Source organism: Triticum aestivum, chromosome 2D, assembly GCF_018294505.1.
Source record: "Triticum aestivum cultivar Chinese Spring chromosome 2D, IWGSC CS RefSeq v2.1, whole genome shotgun sequence".
Classification (NCBI taxonomy): domain Eukaryota; kingdom Viridiplantae; phylum Streptophyta; class Magnoliopsida; order Poales; family Poaceae; genus Triticum; species Triticum aestivum.
In genome coordinates this window covers 494816437-494839009 of record NC_057799.1, presented here as the reverse complement: position 1 = coordinate 494839009, position 22573 = coordinate 494816437, and the positions used below count along the sequence as shown (strand labels likewise).

Sequence of the window (22573 nt, the reverse complement as noted above, 5' to 3'; positions counted from 1 at the left end):
GTAAATCTTATCAACTATGTGATCTTACAGATCTGAGATCCTGAAAACCGTAGTTCCATGGAATTGCATTGTAGCCTGCTCCGCACCATGTCATTTCTAAATTACATGCAAGGCTTAAGATAACACAGTCTTAACAACCATTGTACATGCCCTGTTGATGTCTGTCATGAGTTTTTCATCTGATTCTGTTTCTTCCGGTTCGTGTTTTTCGGGGGCCTAACACAAGTTCCTGATAATGCACGTGGCAAAATCAAGTATAATATACTACTTAATTTCGCTATACTGGTACATCCTTTTCTTAGTTTATATTTACTTCAAAAGCAAGATAGTCCAATCAAATGGAGAAGGAAAGCACCTTTGCTAAGTAGTAGTAGTAGTAGTCAGGCTAAGTTATTCTGCAAAGCGATACCACTTTGCGTTGCGCTAAATCGCACTAATCAGCACAATTCTGTAAGTTTTGTCGTAGTTGATTAGTAGGCCCTACCAGATTGCTTGTGGCATCCCCTCTTATTCAATCTTTTAAGTTTGACCTCCGACCACGGTGCACCTTCTCCAATCAGGGAGCCGTTGCGTACTAGAGAACCATATCCGCACACGAGTTTGCTGTCAGGCCTCTGAAAAACCATCATAGTTTCACACGTTAGTTGGATGTTTTTTCTTAGGATTTGGTTTCCCATCCATTGGTACTACTACAGCTGTTCCCGAGTGAGTTCATGTCCAAGACTAATCAGAGTGACAAACATACAAGCAACATGTTTTGATTAGTAGTCAAGGATGGTATAAAATGACTAAACTCTGAACCTGGTTTAGCTCGGAAACTCTGCATCTAAACTTTTTTGCAAGTGATGTAATCATGTAAAGGTGTTCTGCGAGCATTAGATAAATACACATAGGAACTGGATTCATCCTAGTCAGGCTTTGTACAATGCAAAGTGTTTAAGGAAGATGCTTCAAGATATACTATCTCTACTCCTATAAAAATACGAGTTGGTGATGATGGTGTGCCTGCCTTGCTTCAATTTCAACCATCGGATCTGCATCCAACGCATTGTAATCAATCTGTGGTACATTTTGCAAAAAACGCCCGCTGCATCACACATTTGCAGATAAGCCCCCTCAGTCTATCTTTCCTGTTCGAGTCTCTGCCCCACCCCCACCAGGTAAAAAAAACAACTATCGACCTTATCCATCTCCTCTCCAGAACGGGAGGCACCGTACGAACCGCCGCCGACAGCGCTGGAATCGATCCGGCGATGTGGCAGCTGCCGGCGCCGTTCAACCCCTGCCCCCTCCCCCCTCCCCCCGCCTTATGCCTTCTACCAGCCCCACCTCTCACCGCCGCGACGACCCCATCCTCCTCGCCGTCTCCTCCGTGGCTCTGTCCCCTTCCCCGTCTCATCCGATGCCAAACTCGGCAAGCAGGCCGCCGCCGCCGTCCGCCTAACGACGCATGTACTGCCTCCTCCTCTGCTGCTGCAGGCTTAGCGTAGATCATCACTGCCACCTCTCTCCCCCTTGCCGTCCCCTCCGCCGTCTCACCCGTCTCCTCCGCCGCTGGTCCGCCGCTGGTCCACCGCCAACGAATCTTCTGCCTCTTCCTCTGCGGTAGTGTTCCCACCGACCTCCGCCCACCATCGCCACCACCTCCCCCTCCTCGATGTCTCATCCGCCCCCTTCACCCTCTCCTCCAACGCTGACTGCCCCAAGTACGCCGCCGGCTACGAGCTGCTCATTCACAGCGGCGGCGGCGCCGCCACATACTACTCCTTGCCCTTCCCCACCGGCGCGCTATTCTTGGCTACTGTCATCCTGTCCACCCATATGCCGCCTCCCAAATTCAAATTTTCCGCCAAACCCGCGCGCCCAGGCGGAACTGTCTAGAAACCATCCTTGCAGGCTTATATATATCAAATTTTCTAGCACTCTGAGTTCAAATCCGCGCGCCAATGTGGAGCTGTCTAGAAACTACTATTGAAGACCAATATAAAGCAAATGGGACTCTCGCTGTTGCACCCAAAGAAGCCAAACGCTGGTCACGGCATTCTTCAGATTGAACGGATTGTGAGGACTTTGTCTTCTGTTCTACTTCGTGAAGGACCAAGGTATGGGTGGATCTTCTTACTTGTGCAATTGTAGATGTGCAATGACAGAAATGACTGATCTGATTAGGAGATCAAGCACCAGTACCTTTTTCCAATATTAATACTAGAGGAATGGTTTACTATGCTTAGATTGCTATGCTAGCCCACTTCTATTCTAATATGATTTTTACACAATAAATGCTAGCACTGATAATTAGCGAATATAATAGCAGTTTGATTTTTTATTCATCTATTGGCATAGATTGCTGGACCACAGATAGCCACATTCTTGTCAATTGATCTTATACTTTTGTAGTACCACATTATACTTGTATTGCGATATTGCTTACAATTGAAATCTTGAAGTATAGTTGCTTAAGTTAACCAAATAGTAAATATGCATTGGTACTAAATATGCACATAAATACTCAGTGGCAGCTCCAACTACAATTGGAATTTTTTTTCTCACCGAATCACTGATTTTTAAAATGACGATCCACATGGCAGGTCCAAAAGATACTCATCAAGCTCAGAAATTAGAAGTCTCTAGGAGAAACCCTTGGATTTAGGTGTGAAACTGAATAATCACAAGGTCAGGACATACTGGGTGAGTTAGGCTGAATATTCAGTATGTGCGAGTGCATCATGCTTCATACTCCCACTGTTGACTGGAAGTTGTGAAGCCTATTATTAGACATGCTTGGAAATTATTGTAATAGGTTCTATGGAAATGCTGTGAAAAATTCATACTTGATCACTTATGTATACTACTATGTTCTGATTTGTAGTTTTTGGCTACCATACATGTGCATATCATTTGTTTTATTCATATTGTTACTTGATGATGATGAAATTTATCATATGTGCAATTTCAGATCTAAATATAAATTGCTCTAAATTTATCATACATGTCGTTGGCTTAAAAAAAATTATCATGTTGTCTTTTGGCAAAGAATAGTATTCTTGTTAGATTACATATAACATTCCTATTAGCTTTTGTGTTTTGAGCTTTTAATTCATTTGGCTACCTCATACTCTTCTGTTTTGGGGAGAAATAATCAGGTCTTGCGCCCAAATGTTACAATCCTTGTGCCAACAAAGCAATAAAGGAAAACAAAAAGGTTGCTATCTTGTCCCTTATCGCTTGGCGGAACAATCTGTTTGCATATATTTGTATTATCTGACTATTGATTCAACTTTAAATAACACAGTGGTCGATGACAATAATAAGTCCCACAGAACTGGGCCCAATGGCATGCCACCGACTCAGACAGGTCTATTTATACGCGAGCCGACATGTGTGACGCATTTGAGTTACTCGTCTTCTTCGGATGATGAAGTGACAAACCAATCAGCTGTGATTTTTTCTACTAATAATGGTATGCTGACATCAATTGAGTACTTGGAGCGAGGAGAAAGCTCCAAAGGTAAGTCTATAAGGCGAAAGTGTGTGCTTATGTAATTTTGTTTACCCACTTAATTAATTCATCGTAAAATACTGTAGGGAGAAAGCGTACACGCGAAGCACTAAGATATGCTAGCCGTACCCCTCAACAAATCCAAGCAAGGCGAGAACGTGTGAGAGCACGTCGGCAAAATTTAACACCAAATAAGAAGGAAAGGGTTAATGCACAGAGAAGAGAGAAAAGACAATGCATGACACTTGATGAGAGGAATGCAAGCCAGCGAGCACGTAGGCAAAGTTTGACGCTAGATGAGAGGCAAGAAAGAAATGCACGCCAGCGAGCACGTAGGAAAAGCCTACCACCCGAAGAGCGGCAAGCACTCCTAGCTCAGCGTAAAGCAAGCTACGCAGCCAAACGAGATACCCTCTATAAGGATTATGTCATAATGCAGTGCCCTAAAGGTTCGTTGGTGGGACATCTATCATCAAGCTCTTATGTCTTTAGCTGCCCAAGTACGCTGGCGCAAACTTCTGCTACGGTTCAAGGTAATTCTCACATACACATTCCTTTATCCACCAATTTTTTCAAAGGTTGAGCCGGTATTTTACACTATCATTGAAATAACAGGTAATCTTGAAAGCATACCTGAAACGGTGGAAGAGGATCACATAGTTTTCACTAACACAGGTATGCTTATGGTGTGGATGCCTTCTTTTCATTACTGATTACATTACATTTTTTTCAAAGGTTGAGCCGGTATTTTACGCTATCATTGAAATAACAGGTAATCTTGAGAGCATACCTGAAGCGGTGGAAGAGGATCACACAGTTTTCACTAACACAGGTATGCTTGTGGTGTGGATGCCTTCTTTTCATTACTGATTATATTATAACACACATTCAGAACCATCCTTATAACTTAGAATGGACAATTCATTATTGGCTCCCAATGGCTTCATATGTCTAGGTTCCCCAACAGAAAGCTTTGTTGCGGACGATAATCAGTCTGAAGAAGAAGATGATGAGTACTTCATATTTGCTGGCAGAGGTATTGCCAATGTCGTGGATGCCTTACTTCCCTACATGTATTGCACAAAAACTGCAAGACCTATATAACACTATTCATCTCATGTATATGTAGGCGATGATGAAGACTGTGATGACATGATGGATGCATTTACAGCAGTTCCTGATCCATATGATTGTGTCTATGAGAATATACCTGTAAGTACTCACATGCTGGCACCTAAACCTGATTGCAAGCATTGTGGTGCAAAGAGGTTCCAGTATGAGGCAAATGGATTTTGTTGCCGGTCTGGAAAAGTTAAGTTGGCACACTTAGAACCACCCTTGGAACTTAAAATGCTATACACAAGTTCAGATCCCAATGCCGTGCATTTTAGGGATAACATTCGATACTTCAATGGACACTTTTCATTCACTACCCTTGGAGTCAGTCTGGACAACAGATACACAAACATGAAGTCAGGAGTCTATACGTTTCGAGCTCACGGTCAGATTTACCACAACATCTTCTCATTTGGTCCAACTCAAGATGGGCCAAAGCATTTGGAACTCTACTTCTATGATGACGATCCCGGTTTACAACATAGGTTTCGGCGCTCCCCGAACCTAGACCGAGATGTCATTCGAAGGCTTGTTGACATCCTGAAGGATAATCCTTATTCCGAAACGTTCAGGAATCTAGGTGGAGTCGATGACCTTGAGGAATACCGTATTGAATTGAACACCGACATGAGGTTGGACCAACGGAGGTATAATGTGCCTATATCATCGGAGGTTGCAGCTATTTGGGTTGAGGATAGTGAACTCTGTAAGTACTTTGAGCGTAGCATAGTATTGTTCGGCAACGACAACAAGAGATATAGCACCCAACCATATTATGGATGTTATGATCCGTTGTCTTACCCTTTATTCTTCCCAAGAGGGGAGATTGGTTGGCATCCTGAAATCCCAAAGAAAGGTGTCAGCTTGAATGAGATGCTTCAGTCCCGTCGCAGTGGTCGACAGAGTCTAGGTAATTCATATAACGAAAATAACATGTGTTAATGTTGTTTATCCTCATTGTACTTACTTTTCCTGATTCCCAATATTGTCCTTTTGTTATCTCTCATTTTATAGGTTCATATACAAATAGTCGATTATGCGTCTCCGTTAGAGACTACTATTGCTACAAGTTTCAAATGCGTCGTGGTGTATTTAACACCATGCTATACGGTAAACGACTATTCCAACAATATGTGGTTGATATGTACATCAAGGTTGAAAGCTCAAGATTGGACTATATAAAAAAACACCAGGAACAAATACGTGCTGATCTATACCAAGGTGTTGTCAATAGCCTTCAAGCTGGGGAAAACCGTGCGGATGAAGTGGGCAAACGGACTATAGTTCCTTCATCATTTATTGGGGGAAGAAGAGATAGGAGACGAAGATACCTTGATGCCATGGCCTTGGTGCAAAAGTATGGGAAGCCAGATATTTTTTTAACCATGACTTGCAACCCTAATTGGGATGAAATAATTAGTGAGCTAGAGCCTGGACAAACCCCACGGGATCGTCCTGATCTTATTGTACGAGTATTTCGAGCAAAGTTGGAAGACCTCAAGATACAACTTTTTAAAAGGCACATTTTTGGTAAGGTAGCAACATATGTGTATGTAGTTGAGTTCCAGAAAAGAGGTCTACCACATGCTCATTTCCTCCTAATCATGGAGGGGAGGTACAAGCTAACATGCCCAGAGCAATATGACTGTCTCATATCTGCTGAATTGCCAGACAAATCCAAATATCCTGAGTTGTACAAAATGGTCGTGAAGCACATGATGCATGGCCCGTGTGGAGTGCTAAACCCCAAGAACGTGTGCATGCAGAAAGGTAGCTGCAAGAACTATTATCCACGACCATTTAATGTGTCAACCCTTCAGGGAAAGGACTCATATCCCATATATAGGAGGAGAGATGATGGACGCCGTGCAAAGGTACGTGGCCAAGAGTTAGACAATAGGTGGGTTGTTCCATATAATCCTTACCTACTAAGAAGGTATAATTGCCACATCAATGTCGAGGTTTGCTCAAGCATAAAAGTTGTAAAGTACCTCTTTAAATACATATATAAGGGGCATGATCGAGCATCTGTTTCTATCGACGAGGTGGATAGTGATAGGAACATTGATGAGATAAAGCAATACCGAGATTCCAGGTGGGTTACCCCACCAGAAGCATTATGGAGGATATATGGTTTTGACCTTAGTCAGATATTTCCATCTGTTAGACAACTCCAACTCCACCTCCCTAATATGCACATGGTGTCATTTCCAGCGGGCGCAAATCTGAATGATGTCCTCTCTCAAGAAGGAGCTTCCAAGACCATGCTAACTGAGTATTTTGAGGCAAACAAGAAATATGAGTTGGCTCGAGGAATTTTATATAAGGATTTCCCATCTTATTTTGTTTGGATGTCAGGTGGAAAGTATTGGAAAAGGAGGGATGAACGCATGCAGATTGGGAGAATTGTGTCTGCACATCCAGCTGAAGGGGAGAGGTATTATCTTAGAGTGCTTCTAAACCATGTCACAGGTGCTACATCCTTCCAAGACCTTAGAACAGTGAATGGTATTGTTTACTCAACATTCCGTGAAGCTGCTGAAAGGAGGGGTCTTATCGAGTCAGATAATACTATCAACGAGTGTCTTGATGAAGCTAAGGTTTTTCATATGCCATCTTCCCTTCGGAGGCTATTTGCCACTATATTGGTCTTTTGTGAACCCAGCAATGTGCGTGGCCTATGGGACAGACACATGGAAGCTATGACAGAAGACTATCGACTAACACAAATGTGCCCGCATGCAGTTGAGCAGATGGTGTTATTAGATATAAAGAATATGCTTGAATCGATGGGTAAGGACATATCATCATTCCCTCTCCCAGAAATTGACGAGTCATATGATGCCTCAGATAATGAGGCTAGGGAGATCATAGAGGAGTCCACGATAGAGGTGGACCCAGAACACCTTGGCTTGTCATCTTTCCTAAACCCAGAACAGAGATATGCATATGATGAGATACTTCCGACCATCAATAGTGGCCAAGGAGGTGTGTTCTTTGTTGATGGACCCGGAGGCACGGGAAAGACTTATCTGTACAAAGCACTACTTGCAAAAGTACGTGCCGAGGGTAAAATAGCTGTTGCAACAGCGACATCAGGCGTTGCTGCATCCATCTTGCCTGGAGGGAGGACTGCACACTCAAGGTTTAAAATACCATTGAACACCGAAGACGGTGGGGTCTGCAGTTTCACCAAGCAAAGTGGGACAGCTAAGCTTCTTATGAGGGCGTCCCTCATAATTTGGGACGAGGCCTCCATGACAAAGCGGCATGCGGTCGAGGCCCTTGACAATAGCATGAGGGACATCATGGCTCGACCTGACTTGCCGTTTGGTAGAAAGACAATTGTGTTTGGGGGAGACTTCAGACAAGTGCTTCCTGTTGTTCGTAAGGGAACAAGGTCCCAAATAACTGACGCGACGCTGCGTAAGTCTTACCTTTGGGAGAATATGAGACAACTAAGACTTGTCCGTAATATGAGGGCTCAAAGCGATCCATGGTTTGCTGATTACCTTCTCAGTGTTGGGAATGGCACTGAAGATACCGTGGATGATGATTACATACGGCTTCCAGATGAGATTTGTGTACCATACACCAGCGACGCCACTGATATTGATAAGCTTATTGAAAGTGTTTTCCAGATGACCCTAGAAGAAAACCTCTTGGATCCAAATTACATAACGTCCCGAGCAATTTTGTCAACTCGGAATGAGTACGTTGACAAGATTAACATGAAAATGATTGAGAGGTTTCCTGGGGAGGAGATGATATACTACAGTTTTGATCACACGGAGGATGATCCACACAACTACTACCCTGCAGAATTCTTGAATTCATTAACACCTAATGGGCTACCTCCCCATATCCTAAAGCTGAAAATTAATTGCCCTATTATATTGTTACGCAACATTGACCCAGCGAGTGGTTTGTGCAATGGGACGAGGTTGATTGTCCGAGGATTCATGAGGAATGCAATCGATGCTGAGATTGTGTTGGGCCAGCATGCTAGTAAGAGGGTGTTCCTTCCTCGAATTCCTCTTTGCCCATCAGATGATGAGATGTTTCCATTTAGGTTCAAGAGGAAGCAGTTTCCAGTTAGACTTAGCTTTGCTATGACCATTAACAAGGCACAAGGACAAACTATACCAAATGTTGGTGTATACCTCCCTGAACCGGTATTTTCACATGGGCAGCTCTATGTTGCTCTTTCTAGGGCTACATCTAGAAGTAATATGAAGATTCTTACTGTACCGGATAAAAAAAGGAAGGCCAGTCCAACTCCACTGCAAATATTACAAAGAACATAGTCTACAAAGAAGTTCTCAGCATGTAGTCCAAGGTATAAATCACTCAAGTACAATTTGGTTGCCGTAAAAATTATATCTATCTAACTAGGGTCATGTGGAGGATTTACGGAAAGACAACTTAGATACTTGCTTTGGTGTTCATGATTTTTTGTAACAACAATTATATGTGTGTTTGAATTGTTTTTTAGTAGTTTCCTTTGTTACTCCCTTTGTTAAAAATAATAATAATTCAGACAATGCCGACAGCAGGTTGCTTTGTCATCAACGCATTTCATTTGGTTGGTAGCTCCACATCCAATTTTCAGGGCACACCCTGAATATTTGTTTCCTTTCTGTCTGTTATTGGCATTTTGTTTTTCTTCGCATAAACCTGGTTGATGTAAGAAAGTTACAAGTAGTCCAGTACTAATATTTTTGTATCTACATGCATGTGCGCTCACCCCTTCTAAATACATACGATTCAAAAACATCTTTTACTTAACAATTTGTTTCTTTGCTTCTGTACAAAATGTACAAGTGTTGTTCATTGTTTTTTCCTTTGCCTAAATATACTACAGAGTACATACCCTCTATAAGCTCCTTGTTTTTTCGTTTGTCTAAATATACTACAGACCATCATATATATGCAGTACTGATTACCTAATTTCCTTTTAGGTGAGAAGATGGATGAAGCCAGAGCTCGAGGGCCAACATTGTTAGCATAGATGGTTTTGAGCAAACGACTAAAAGAAGGTCCTGGGGATCCAACCAATGTAGTTTTGTGTGTTTGTCAGTTCCTAACATCTTGAGCAACCTTGCAGAAAGGAGCTCTTTGAGGACTGTTGTGACATAGATCCAGCAAGCTGGTGATGGTGGTGCAGGAAGTGTATGGGCGTCGACATGGCTGGAACCCCATGGTCATGAGACTAGCGATGTAGTCGTCGTCGTCCTTTTTGTGCTCTCCTGTGTTGGTCTATTTTGGGATTCTGTGTACAATATCTTTTTTTTTCTGTATGAGAGTTAACTGCAGTTTGTCAGGTTACTGGTTGACGATGCTCTTGTTCCTGTTACCAAGGATGATGTAGGGAGTAGTTGTTTACGCTTTCGTGTTGGGTTTGGGTGGCTAATGCTCAGCCCGTATGGTGTGTGTATGTGCGTGTGTGTATTGGTTTGGGTGGCTAATGCCCAGCCCGTATGGTGTGTCTATGTGCGTGTGTGTAATACTGAAAAATTCTATATTGTTTGCATTTACTATTCATTTGGATGTATGTAAGCTCGGGAACATAATTGAATATTTGGAAAAGCATATTGATAACATACATGGGATGACCTGACATATGTCAATCTGAACACATGCATAGTTATTCCGTGCAAGGCACGGGCATCTTACTAGTTTTTTCTTTAGCCTCAATGCTGCTTATTTGTAGAGAATAGATACTTCCGTAGAGATAAGCGCTCAAGGAAAGCTCGGTTTATTTTACTAAGCACCTTGCATTGTACAAGGCCTCATGGGCAGCAATTAACAAGCTGTGGTCAACAAAGTGCTCTAGGTTGAAGCGGAAAATGCAGCATTAGCAGATGCTAGCAAAAGCAAGATCACAGAAAAAAGGATGGAGGTATCCCTCTATAATCACTCAAATATACAGAACCGTCACAACATTGTCAGACCGACCAGTCACTCGCACCCTCACTGGCAAGTAAACGATAATATAGACAACTCAAAAATCAACTGTTACAAGTGACAACAGATCATACAGCGCCTCAAAAACTCGTGAAGCTCGGCAGATTCATGGCGCTTAAATAGACTGTTTACATTGCCGGCCAATAAGCCTGCACTGCTCCGGTAGCATGGAGCAGACTACCTGCCCCTTGACGCGGCAGAGCTCGCCGTCTATCCCACAGCCATTGTGGGTGTTTGCACCAGGTTTAACCTTGACTGATTTCACCTGTCAATGTCGAACCAAACAGTTAAGACCGAGTCAGTGTTGTTACTAGAAGCAAACAATTACTGTGCAAAAGGAAGTAATATTTCTGACAAAAATGAACCCCACCCCACCCCCGGACGACAAATGGAAGCTCTTCAAAAAGCACAAATGAAACATGGCAGAAAAATAACGTGAGCAAGGACAGAAGTTGCATGATACCTTCACATATTCCACATATGGCAAAGAAAGATGGCGACCAAATTGCAGTAGTATGAAAAATCTCAACAGCTTCCATCTCCCCCTTCCGCCAACTAAAAGTAAGTCCAGACTGTTGTCATCATGGCTCGCATTTGGCGCGACAATCTGGGAACTTTGAACTGTTTTGCATGAGTGGTTACATACTAGGACACCAAGAAAGTGCCCCTTCCTGACAACCCATTTCTCATCCAAATTTGGCACAAGTTCCATAGATGTTCCGATTTCTATATCTTCTGGTGCTTCAGGAAGTTCGATAGGGTGGTCAGGCTCCCAAGTTGGCTCCGTGTCCCATCTTGGCCCAGTGTCCCACTTTGGTTCATTATCCCAAATAGGTCCTGGATCTGATATTGTCGAGGAAATGTCCTCCTTATCATGCATTGAAGGGGCTGCCCAAGATAACCGTGTATCATTAGAAGCAATGACACCAACTGAATTTCTATCGGTCCTTGTTTTGGACCTTGTTCTTGGCCAGTATGATGCATGATGCTGTTGAGGGCGTAGGACTTCTTCTGGTTCCGAAACAATGTTGCTTCTGCCCATAGATTGCCGTTTCGCTTTTGGATCAAGACCACGAACATACTCTGACGGTTCACTGCTTGCCGCTGTACCACCTGATGTGTCGAAGTCCCCAAGAGACATCCTACTTGGAGTCATGATAGAGTCAATACTTGAAAAACTGGAAGCTCGTGGAAATCCTTCTCTTTTTGATCGACTGCGCATTACATCTGTATAGACATCAGACAATTCAACCTTGTCTTGTCCTGTACCTTTTCCATGCCCAGACATGTCCTTGGACAAAGGAAGATATTCTAACTCATAGAAGTAACTTGGTAGACACAAAAATTTGAGTACTCCAGCCACAAAATATCGAAGAGGGCCAAATCTCTTCTGGTATTTCTCGGAAAGTTCCAGGACTGCAGCAAAGTTGAAATAGTTTTTCAGCTCAGTAAACTTTTTCAGTGCTATGCCACGCTGCACTTCTACAAATACTTGATAGTAGACAAAGAAACTAAATTTCTATGTCTGCAGTTATGGCAGATAAGGTACGCTAGTAAATTAGTAATTAAGAACTATACGCAGATCTTGAAACTCATTAAGAATTGACTTAGGAGGACAAAGCTACACCATTTGCTCAGGGAACTTTAGATTGAATGCAAACTTACAAAAGGCAAATTAAAAGTGGGTTATCATATGCTGTTGCTGTTGACGAAGTCCTCCAAATTAAAAATGCACGACAAAAAACACCTACTAAAATACTTCTGTACTGATATTTAAAAAATCAGAATAGGATTCATATTTGACTATCTGTGGAATCATTATATACTCATGCAGTTCGTAAGATGACATTTTAGACATTGACATGGTTATCCATATGCATGTTCGTATAGAACTATGAAATTTTATAGGTGCATGTTAGTATAAAATTATGAAATTTTATATTATGAAAACGTTTTCATGAAAATTCTAAAGGTACTATTTTCACCTTACCAATCTAAATATTTGTCTATGTATAGTAGTCAAAATTAGAATAGTTTGTTGTATGATTGTCATTTATTTTTACAGACGGAGAAAGTATGTCATACAGTATTACTTTTGTTGTTTTAGACATTAGACATTGACATGGTCTCTAAAATGCAACTTTGACAACCGAACGAAACTGTATATCATGAAAGTAATTATCAAGATAAATTTACGCATAGGATTTTCAAGTATCAATCTAAATCTTTAGAGATGTTGGTAGGCAGAGTTTCTAAAGTTTGACTTTGCAAATGTCCAACAACAAGGTTTAGGGAACTGTGGAGGAGTATATCAGAGGAAACGTGATAATAGTGAAACAAAATAAATGTGAAAGCTCATTTGCAGTTACCAACTTACCATCACTAACAAAACCATAGTATGAAACAGTTGTGCCGAAATGTATAAGCCCGGATTGGAGCCACTCAACAGCCAATATGTCCAGGGTTGTAAAGCCGCCCTGTTACCAAGGGATAGTTCTTGTGAGAAAAGTTTAAAAGTGATAAACTAATTTCATAAAAGGTGAAAGTGAGAACATAAGCTGAAATTCCGTTCTTCATGTAAGAAGAAGTTGTGATAAATTTGGCATACCTTAACAATCAACAATGAAGCAGAAATAGGATCCTTAACTCCCAGAACAGTCCAAATAAGTGAGTTGTCAGATCCTGCTGGGATTATTCCAACTGGAATTGACACAGCTTCTGTTCTATCGCTTCTGGTGAGAAGACCGTTGAACACCTGCAAAATTATCAATGTTCAGCTGACATTTAAGTCACTACATGACTACACATATAAAATAGTGATATGAACATTATGTGCAAACCTCATTTACTATTCCATCACCGCCAACACAGACAATCCCTAAAATAGAATAAAAAAAATCAAGGTATTAATTAGACCAGCTGCAATGGTTGCCTCTATATTGGGCCTTACCTAAACTACTTAGCAACATGTGTAAAGTTTATACCATCAGGGAATGCGCCAAAATCAAAAGTAGACGCGAGAGACTTCGCATGACCAGCATGAGTAGTTTTAACTACTTCCATGTGAAAACCTGCAAGCTACACCAGATCACAGGGGATTAGTTGCTGGAGGTAAACAATATAAAACCTACATAGTTACGAATAAGAGTGTCTAATATTTATATATGATAGGAAAAATCCATAAATCAGCGCACCAAATCGCCAATATCCATCATAAACAGGAGCTTAGAAATTTCAGCTTATGCAACTATCTTCTAAATAATCTACAGAAAACGAGATTAGCAGTACCCAAGTTAGCACATTTCATGCTGCCACGGGAGATGAGTTAAAATGCTAATCATATTGCCTAAACATTTTCCCTGTGGAATTTAACAGAGCTATTTGTTCCTGTTCAATTACTGTATTCCTTTTTTTCCACCTTTACTATTACAAGTTGAATTAATAAGAAGCTGAAATACTCATGCTTTCCTGTTATTTTAAAATTTGTGTACTCAAACTCAAAATTAACCACCAATATGTTTAAGACTACCCGGATTATCTATATGAAAATTACTCCCTCCACAAACTTTTGTAAGACGTTTTAGGTCAGTACATCAGTAGATTTTTTGTTAAAGTATTATCATCTTATTATAATTTATCATATAAACCTATGAATAGTAAGGCTCAAAGTTAATTATTAAATACACTAAAAGGCCAAGAATATAACAGTATAACTTAAGAAACGACAGAGGAGAGTACTATCATCTTCTTCATGAGATTTCCATAAGGCTGAAGACCAAATGGTCAATAGAAGTTTCATGAAGCAAGTTTACCACCAGACAGATATATACAGTCGCTTCGAATATTGCTTTTAAAAGCAGTGCAAAAGGTAGAAGATTTACGGTGAAAACATCAAAAGTTACCTTAAATATAGGTTCTGTTTTCTCATGGAAAACTTTAATTGATCGACCATGTCCAGAACGAGGGTTCAATATAACAAGTATTCTCTGCGGAGTTCTGCATTTGATTGGCGGGTAATCAAATAAAACCCCACCAAGGGGGGCATCTGTGTCTTGCTTAATACTGGATGTTGCAGGATGTGGCAGTACATTAATGTATATGTTCTGTTCTGCAAAGCATGTTACCCACAAAATGGCCTCATCTAGTGTAGAGGCCATAAACCGGAAGTCCTTCCGAGCTCTATGTGTCTTTCCAAATAGAGAGTTCTTAGCAGGATATGCATGTAAAGTAAAATGTTGGAGACCAGAATTATAAGATACCTGCGAAGATACAAACACGTCACACAAAATCACGGGATTGTCAACTGGGCCAAATAACAATTGAAGTGCATCTTGGTCTCTGAAACTTACAGAGATGACATCCTCAAGGCTGAGTACAGTAGAACCCCATATAAGGGCTTTACTTGTGAGTCTTGCATCAGTTGTATCAGCTTTCTTGTTTGATGACAAATGACCATCTGCTCCTATACTTTTATTTTTCCTGTCATAGAACAGTTTGCCAGAATAGACTTCGAAACCTACAAAATTGGACCTCTCATCCACCGTATCAGTTCTACGCTCATGGTTTTTACCCTTTTTGGCATCTTTATTGTCAACAGCCACATGCTTTTGCCTCAAAGATCTAGATTTGCCTCTTTTCTCTGGAAATACAGTGGGGGAAGATTGTTGCCCAGCTGACTTTTGAGAACGCCGGCTACTGGAACGGCGGCTGGATTTCTGAGATGAGTTTCTGGATGTTGGATTCTCTAGATCACCTGCGTCCATCTCTTTGTTTTAAGCAGAACCTTAAGAGCATCGGAACGGGTAAGGAGTTTGATACGGCTTAAGAAGTGTATGGCACATGATGACCCCAGTTGCCCTGTGAAAGGATTGGCATAATTAAATAATCTGCAACAAAGGAGAAACAGAACAAATATAAGTAAGATGCATATATATATAGCCGGTAGCTGTTCATTGCTTCCCATGGATCAAAAGCATGTGTTCAGGGCAATGAGCACATATGAGCTTCATCCCCCAAAGACTGATAGCCACAAAAGGGCAGCTCCTCACTGGTACTGTTGTAACATCTAAAGTGATGATATATTATGCCTAATATCTACTAAACTGTCTAGTACCCTAGAACACCTTTTGTGGAACTTGAAACAATTCAACTCCTGTAGCCATACAAATTCAGATCTCCACGACTGCGTGTGCTACAACACATTTCCAGATGCGCACCAAGGTCTAGAATTCGTGGTTTCATACAGAGATATGGGGAGCACGACGGGGCGGATCTAGATTGTTTGGCGGGTGCGAACCGGCACGCGAAAAATTTACAGGATCAGTTCGGGTCAAGTAATCACCGAATGACCAAAAGCTCGTACCTCAAAAGCCAGTGTCCAGGATTGCGGACGGGGCGGAGACGGCAGCGACGCGGTGAAGTAGGAACGCGGGCGGCGATGGCGGCGACGCGCGTCAGCGGCGGGGTTGTTGGGGGAGCACAGCGGTGGTGGACTATAGGGGAGATTGGGTAGGGCAGAGCATGAGAGCAGCGTGGCGGAGGAAGGGATCGGGGAGGAATTGGAAAGGTACAGGAGGGTGGAGAGGAAAAGTCCGTCTAGCTGGGGAGGAGGACTGGAGGAGTGGAGTTTTCTGATGGTTCAAATCGGTGGCTGGCACGATTGGGTGATTTGATGGTAGATGGAGGGTGCAGATTCTGACTGCATCAGAAATTATTGTGTCAGTCTATCTCGGATGGATGGTAAAAACAAGAACTTTGTGGAGTTTTTTTAGTACATACTCCCTCCGTTCCAAAATAGATGACCCAAGTTAGTACAAAATTGGGTCATTTATTTTGGAACGGAGTGAGTAGTTTGTAGTCCGAAAGTACCCAATGAAATCTGGGTCTAGGCGTAGTAATCAAACATTTGTAGATTCACGCATAGATAGAAATATGGAGCTTGAGTCAATAATCTCTTTGCCATTTATTCGAAAAAGAAATAACTTTGTTCTTTGCACTCTTCGTCGGCTCGAGCCTATTGTATAGGGGAAGGGGGGGTTTTGATAAGGGTGCGCGCAAATATTCGACGATTTAAAGACATCACCGCTAATAAATCAATTTTAGGTTGGTATTACGATCCACTTTGTCTAGTAGGCATATAATGGAGAGTCGAGCAATACCCTTCTTGCCATAAATATCTTTGACGTGTGATTTTTATCGCAACTGCTACTTCAGCGTTGGAACTCGTTGTTACCATAATTGCCCGTTCCCTCTTGTGGGTCGTCGTCATTCTTCTTTGACGTGTAGCCGTACTCTCATTACACGACTAGGGCCCCGTTCCCCCTCCCCTGCATGTCTCGCACACGTTGCTTGTATGAATAGTATGCTATTGTCGAGCCAGACTGGTGTAATACTGTGGCAGCACACCATTTTGCAGCTGTGATGAAAACAATAGTAAAAGGTTTCCAATAAAGGGAACCCCTCGAGACCACTGCCACCACTACTCGCTCCCTCGCCGTAGCCCCTGTCGTCGTCTCTCTGTTTGTTGTGTGGCGACCATCATTTACACTCAACTAGGGCAAAAGAGCACCCCTAATAGAGATAATTTCATTAGCGGCATTCTCTATGATCATGTCACTCCATCATCATCGCTCTTTTTCATCACTCTCATGGGCAATGATCACCTTCCGGCAACAAAATTGTGCTTCTTTTCGCGTGTGCTCGACGAGGCAGAGCCTTTCTCATCTTCTTTTCACTCTATCGTGGGCAATGTTCACCCGTCATGTGAGTGTTGGATGGCACTGTGTTGGTAATGGGCGCAGCTCTTTGATGTGACTACCCGTAGTTTGCCCTAGACGGTGGTTCCGGTGTTGTCTTGGTGGAACTCTCATGTATCCTTTAAAGTTTACCTCTTTGTTGTCTTCTACCATGCTGTGCCACCTCGAGAGCCTCATCTATGTTGCTAGTGGTGCCCTCTACGTGGTTATGATGTAAACCACATGCACCTATCTGATGTTTAAGAGGTTGTTCTTTGTGTTGTGTTGTAACTATGTCCTGATGTTTTCTTTCTTCTGTACTTCTCTGCAGGATGTGTGTGTCCCTAGGGTTGTTTAGGTTTCCGATCCAGAATTCCCTATAAACTGGATCTTTGATTCCTGACTCCTCCACTAACTATAGGTGAAAGGACGACATGAGGTCATACCTATATCATGTGAGGAGATCAAATAAACTAATTAATCATCTTAGTAATGTTGTTAGCGATTTATGTTTAGTATGTGTTTCTTTAGTTATCTAATACTACATCACCCTTGTTACTATGTGTTTGTACAATTTGAGTACAACTGCACCGGACAACCGTAAAATATATGTAATCGGGTTTCTGAGGTTATTTGCTATCAAGATTACCATGGTCTCCAGTGCACAATTAATAAACTATTTGACCCGGCGGATGGGGATTAAAGATCTACAACATAAAGTATTCTATCAGCAACATGGCACAAACTGCGATTGCCGAATCGTCTTGCATCGTGCTTATTATAAGCTGGTGCATACGAGAATTTGAGGAAAAAAAGATTCTTTTTAAAGCCTGTTTGAGTAACAGTTGTACCATTAATTTCATCTGCGTTTTTTTATAAAGGATACTCCCTCTGCTTATATTACTCCCTCTGTTTCTAAATATAAGTCTTTTTAAAGATTTTCAATATGAACTACATACGAAGCAAAATGAATCTACATTTTAAAATACGTCTATATACATCAATATGTAGTTCATATTGAAATATCTAAAAAGACTTATATTTAGGAACAGAGGGAGTAGTTTACAGAGAGGGAGTAATATCAATTGGGAATGCAAGTTTCATCTCATAAGCTGCACAAACGAAGATAAGTTTATCTGCAAACTGATTAAAATAAGCAAACAGCCAAACCATTACCAAATGGAGCCGTGGTTGCACACTTTGCCTATTCGCGGAGGCCCACTGGAAATTTCAGCTAGCCGACGGAAGTACCTGGTACAGGTTCCCAAATTAACCCATTTCGTCATCGCAAAGGTTCAACACATGTCTGACCTGGATTCGGTCCAACTTGCCTTGTCTGCTTTAGTTTTAGTCTAGCAAGGTGTCCGCCATGTCGTCTGGACGTTGGCAGATGTGACGTGTGTGCCCTTGAAAGGCAAGGAAAAGAATATTCGCCTCGTTTCAAACTTGGAGTGCAATTAAAAATGGTAAGCATTGAACTATTCTTTTTTTGTTCTTGCCGGGTGGGCAGCACGCCAGCTAGTCTATCTTGCTCTGAATATCATGGACAAAGTCGTTCCGGTCTTGTTTAGTGTATACAGTTAGGTACACCGTACACGGGTGGGGACGATAAGATTATTTTTTAAGGATATGCTCTGGTGCTCACTGTAAAAAAGAAGTTGATGATACCCTCAAAAAAGAAAAAAAGAAGAAGATGATGGCTTTATTTTCATCATGAGGCGGATAGCAAATTCTTAAACGGGTCACCGTGACAGGGTTATTCACACCTCTGGCACGTTTCGGTAGGGCTGGATTAACGAGCTGCTCGGCTCGTTCGGCTCGTTATCATTAAGCTCATTAGCGTTAAGCTTGTTATCATTAAGCTTGTTAATATTAACAAGCAAAAACCTCTGTTCAGCTTGGTTTGTTATGGGCTTGTTATGCTCGCGAGTGTTCCCGAGTGCTCGTTAAGGTAATAAACAACACGGAAGATTTTCATGATCCCATAAAAATTCACTTTAGAGTAAATCGAACAAAAACATTAAGGTAATAAAGAACACACAATAATCCCATGATCCCATCGAAAATTTAGGCATCAATTAAACAAGGACGTTTGGCTCCTAGTGGCTGCTTCTGGTTGGTTCTAGGGTCTCCTGGCGGCTAGTTCCTAGGTCTAGGAGAAGTGCCAAAGTGGGCTAGGATGCTAGGCCCCTAGGCTGGGCTAACTAGTAACTCTTCTGTTAGTGGGCTGATTTGAACTAGGGTCTCAGGTAAAACTTTTGAAAATTAGTGAGCTAAACGAGTTAGCTCGTGAAACTCGTTTGCTCGCTCGTTAAACTTAACGAGCAAAAAACAATGTTCAGCTTGGTTCATTAACTAACGAGCACGAGCCGAAACGAGCCGAACTATCGAGCTCTCATTATGCTCACGAGCTTCGAGCTTTTTGTCCAGACCTACGTTTCGGCATGCAACAGAGAGTCTTCATGTTTGCTGATGATGTTATGGTCTTCTTCCGACCGAGTGCGATGGAAACTGAGATGTGTGGAGCCATACTACAGTTGTTTGGTCACTCCTCTCGGTTTACAGTAAACATGATGAAGAGCGCCGCAATACCCATCAGACGCTCCCAAGAACATATGGCGGTTGTTTGTGCCTCCCTTGGCTATGAGGGATCTTCCTTTCCCTGCAAGTACTTGGGCCTACCCTTGACCCTGAGAAAGCAATCGGCTGCACAACTTCAAGGTTTAGTAGATCAACTCGTCGGGTGCTTGCCCAAGTGGAGGTCGGCAATGTTGCCGATGAGTGGACGACTCCTCCTGATCAATTCCGTCCTCTCTACGATTCCGATACACGGAATGCTTGCTTTGGATCTACCGGCGAGGACGTTGACGGCCATGACCAAAATTTGTCATGGTTTCCTTTGTTGTGGTAAAGCAGAGGCGGAAACTGGAAGGTGGCTTGGGACATGGGTTGCAGGCCCAAGTGGGCAGGTGCCTTGGGCATTCCCAACCTGCGTTGGCTCCGCTCCAAGCGCGTTGGCCGTGGCTCCAAAGGTCAGACCGTTCTAGACCATGGGCGGGTTTTATCATTAAGGTGCCTCCCGAGTCCCTGACATTGTTTCACACAGCCACCAGGGCGAGAGTTGGGAATGGTAACCCGACGCTATTTTGGGAAGATCGGTGGCTTGACAGTTTTCGAGTTACCGAACTTGCACCTTCCATCTACGCGAGAGTTTCGAGGAGAATCAAAGTTTCGATGACGGTTGGGATGACCTTGATCAATGGTGCCTGGGTTGGGAGTATCGGCCCGGATCTTTCTGCTGTCGAGCTGCAGTAGTTCATGGACCTTTGGCGACGTGCACATGACATGACTTTGGACACGAAAAGCGAAGACTACATCGGTTGGTCTTGGGAAAAGAACGGCGCCTTCTCGGCACGATCAACATATGTGGTCAAGTTTGCCGGACTTGAGGTCACGGCGACGGCTTCATTCACGTGGAAAATCGAAGGCACCGCTGTAGTGTAGGTTCTTTACATGGCTCGCTATCAAAGACCGCTGCTGGACGTCGGATCGGTTGGTTCGTCGTGGCCTTCTGCATAAGATACATGCCCATTTTGTGACCAACATGGAGAGACCCTGGACCATATCTTGGTAAGTTGCATTTTTACCAGGGAAGTTTAGCATTTGGTGCATATGGCGACCGACAGACCATATTTAGCTCCAAGGATCGATGAAACGTTGAAGGAACACGCGAACATGCGAACCACATGGGCCATTTGCATTCTTGGATTATGGGAGCTATGGAAACACCGCAATGGCATCGTGTTTGATGGAGCCTCACCCTCCACAAATCATGTCTTCGAGCAGATCAACACAGAAGGTAGGATTTGGAGGCAGGCTGGTCTTCTCAAGGGTGACCTCGACGGGTTTTTTGCGGTGCTATCGAGGTGGGTTTGGAGTGAGTAGTCCAGTACAGTATAGCTATTGGGGATATAACCCCACGGTGTAACCCGCCCATGAGGGGCCGGGTTACGCTGTTGGGGACTCAATGATGAAGCCTAGACAGGCCTAAGAAGCCAAGACATGAAAGCCTGGAGGCGGCTTACGAGGCGGGCCAACTGAAGGCCAAGACCCGGAGACGGCGCGTGACCCGGAGGTGTAAGCCGCCCAATGGCGACTTGCCTAGCAAGGCAAGGCGATTTAGAACCAGGGTCGGTCACGGAGTGTGACCCGACCCAGACTCTTGTAAGCCCAGGGCCTCGACCTGTGTATATAAAGGCGAGTCCCTGCGGCGGGTAAACTTAAGTGACAATCCATCGATAGCTAGGTTAAGCGATTCTGCTCCCTTGTAATCGATACTCAAGCAATACTACACAAAGCAGGACGTAGGCTTTTACCTCGCTCGTGAGGGGCCGAATCTGGGTAAACTCGTGTCTCTCATCCCGCTCAACCCCTTTAAGCTAATCACCATAGCCATGGCCTCGCACCTAAGTCCTTTCACAAGGGCATCTGCTGTGACAAAACCACGACAATAGCTGTAGTGTGGATGATGTTGTGGGTTGGCCGTGTTTGTGTTGTGCCAAGTTATGTAAATTGCGGACTTGGGATTTGATACGTCTCCAACGTATCTATAATTTTTGATTGTTCCATGCTATTATATTATCTGTTTTGGATGTTTATGGGCTTTATTATGCACTTTTATATTATTTTTGGGACTAACCTATTAACCCACAGCCTAGTGCCAGTTTCTGTTTTTCCCTTGTTTCAGTGTTTCGCAGAAAAGGAATATCAAACGGAGTCCAAATGGAATGAAACCTTCGGGAAAGTTATTTTTGGAACGGAAGCAATCCAGGGGACTTGGAGTGCACGTCAGGGAATCAACGAGGAAGGCACGAGGCAGGGGGCACGCCCTCCACCCTCGTGGGCCCCTCGTGGCTCCCCTGATGTATTTCTTCCTCCTATATATACCAATGTACCCTAAAACCATCGGGGAACAGAATAGATCGGGAGTTCGCCGCCGCAAGCCTCTGTAGCCACCAAAGACCAATCGGACCCTGTTCCGGCACCCTGCCAGAGGGGGGAACCCTCACCGATGGCCATCTTCATCATCCCGGCGCTCTCCATGACGAGGAGGGAGTAGTTCACCCTCGGGGCTGAGGGTATGTACCAGTAGCTATGTGTTTGATCTCTCTCTCTCGTGTTCTTGAGGTGATACGATCTTGATGTATCGCGAGCTTTGCTATTATAGTTGGATCTTATGATGTTTCTTCCCCTCTAC

The 22573-nt window shown here is 43.0% G+C and overlaps 1 protein-coding gene across 2 annotated transcripts; it reads right to left on the bottom strand.

Annotated features, from left to right (window-relative positions):
• Nucleotides 1-10502: 10502 nt before the first annotated feature.
• Nucleotides 10503-16243, bottom strand: LOC123054057 (sphingoid long-chain bases kinase 1). Of its 2 annotated transcripts, none has more exons than XM_044477721.1 (9): nucleotides 15945-16243; nucleotides 14932-15439; nucleotides 14485-14841; nucleotides 13567-13660; nucleotides 13423-13460; nucleotides 13191-13337; nucleotides 12960-13059; nucleotides 11046-11998; nucleotides 10503-10847 (listed from the first exon to the last, which is right to left on the bottom strand). In XM_044477721.1, exons 2-9 carry the CDS (start codon nucleotides 15343-15345, stop codon nucleotides 10698-10700), a joined length of 2253 nt encoding a protein of 750 aa, XP_044333656.1. In that variant the 5' UTR covers nucleotides 15346-15439; nucleotides 15945-16243; the 3' UTR covers nucleotides 10503-10697. The 2 variants fall into 2 exon arrangements, with proteins under 2 accessions (XP_044333656.1, XP_044333655.1); XM_044477720.1 differs by having other exon boundaries at nucleotides 14932-15468; nucleotides 15945-16207.
• Between the last annotated feature and the right edge of the window lie 6330 nt (nucleotides 16244-22573).

What these genes read in the sequence shown, in the direction of transcription:
- LOC123054057 (XM_044477721.1), bottom strand. Translation starts at nt 15,345, where the DNA reads ATGGACGCAGGTGATCTAGAGAATCCAACATCCAGAAACTCATCTCAG. An exon ending in TTTTGGCGCATTCCCTGATG is followed by an intron (nt 13,461 to 13,566) that starts GTATAAACTTTA and finishes ATTCTATTTTAG; the next exon opens with GGATTGTCTGTGTTGGCGGT. An exon ending in GTGATGGAATAGTAAATGAG is followed by an intron (nt 13,338 to 13,422) that starts GTTTGCACATAA and finishes ATAATTTTGCAG; the next exon opens with GTGTTCAACGGTCTTCTCAC.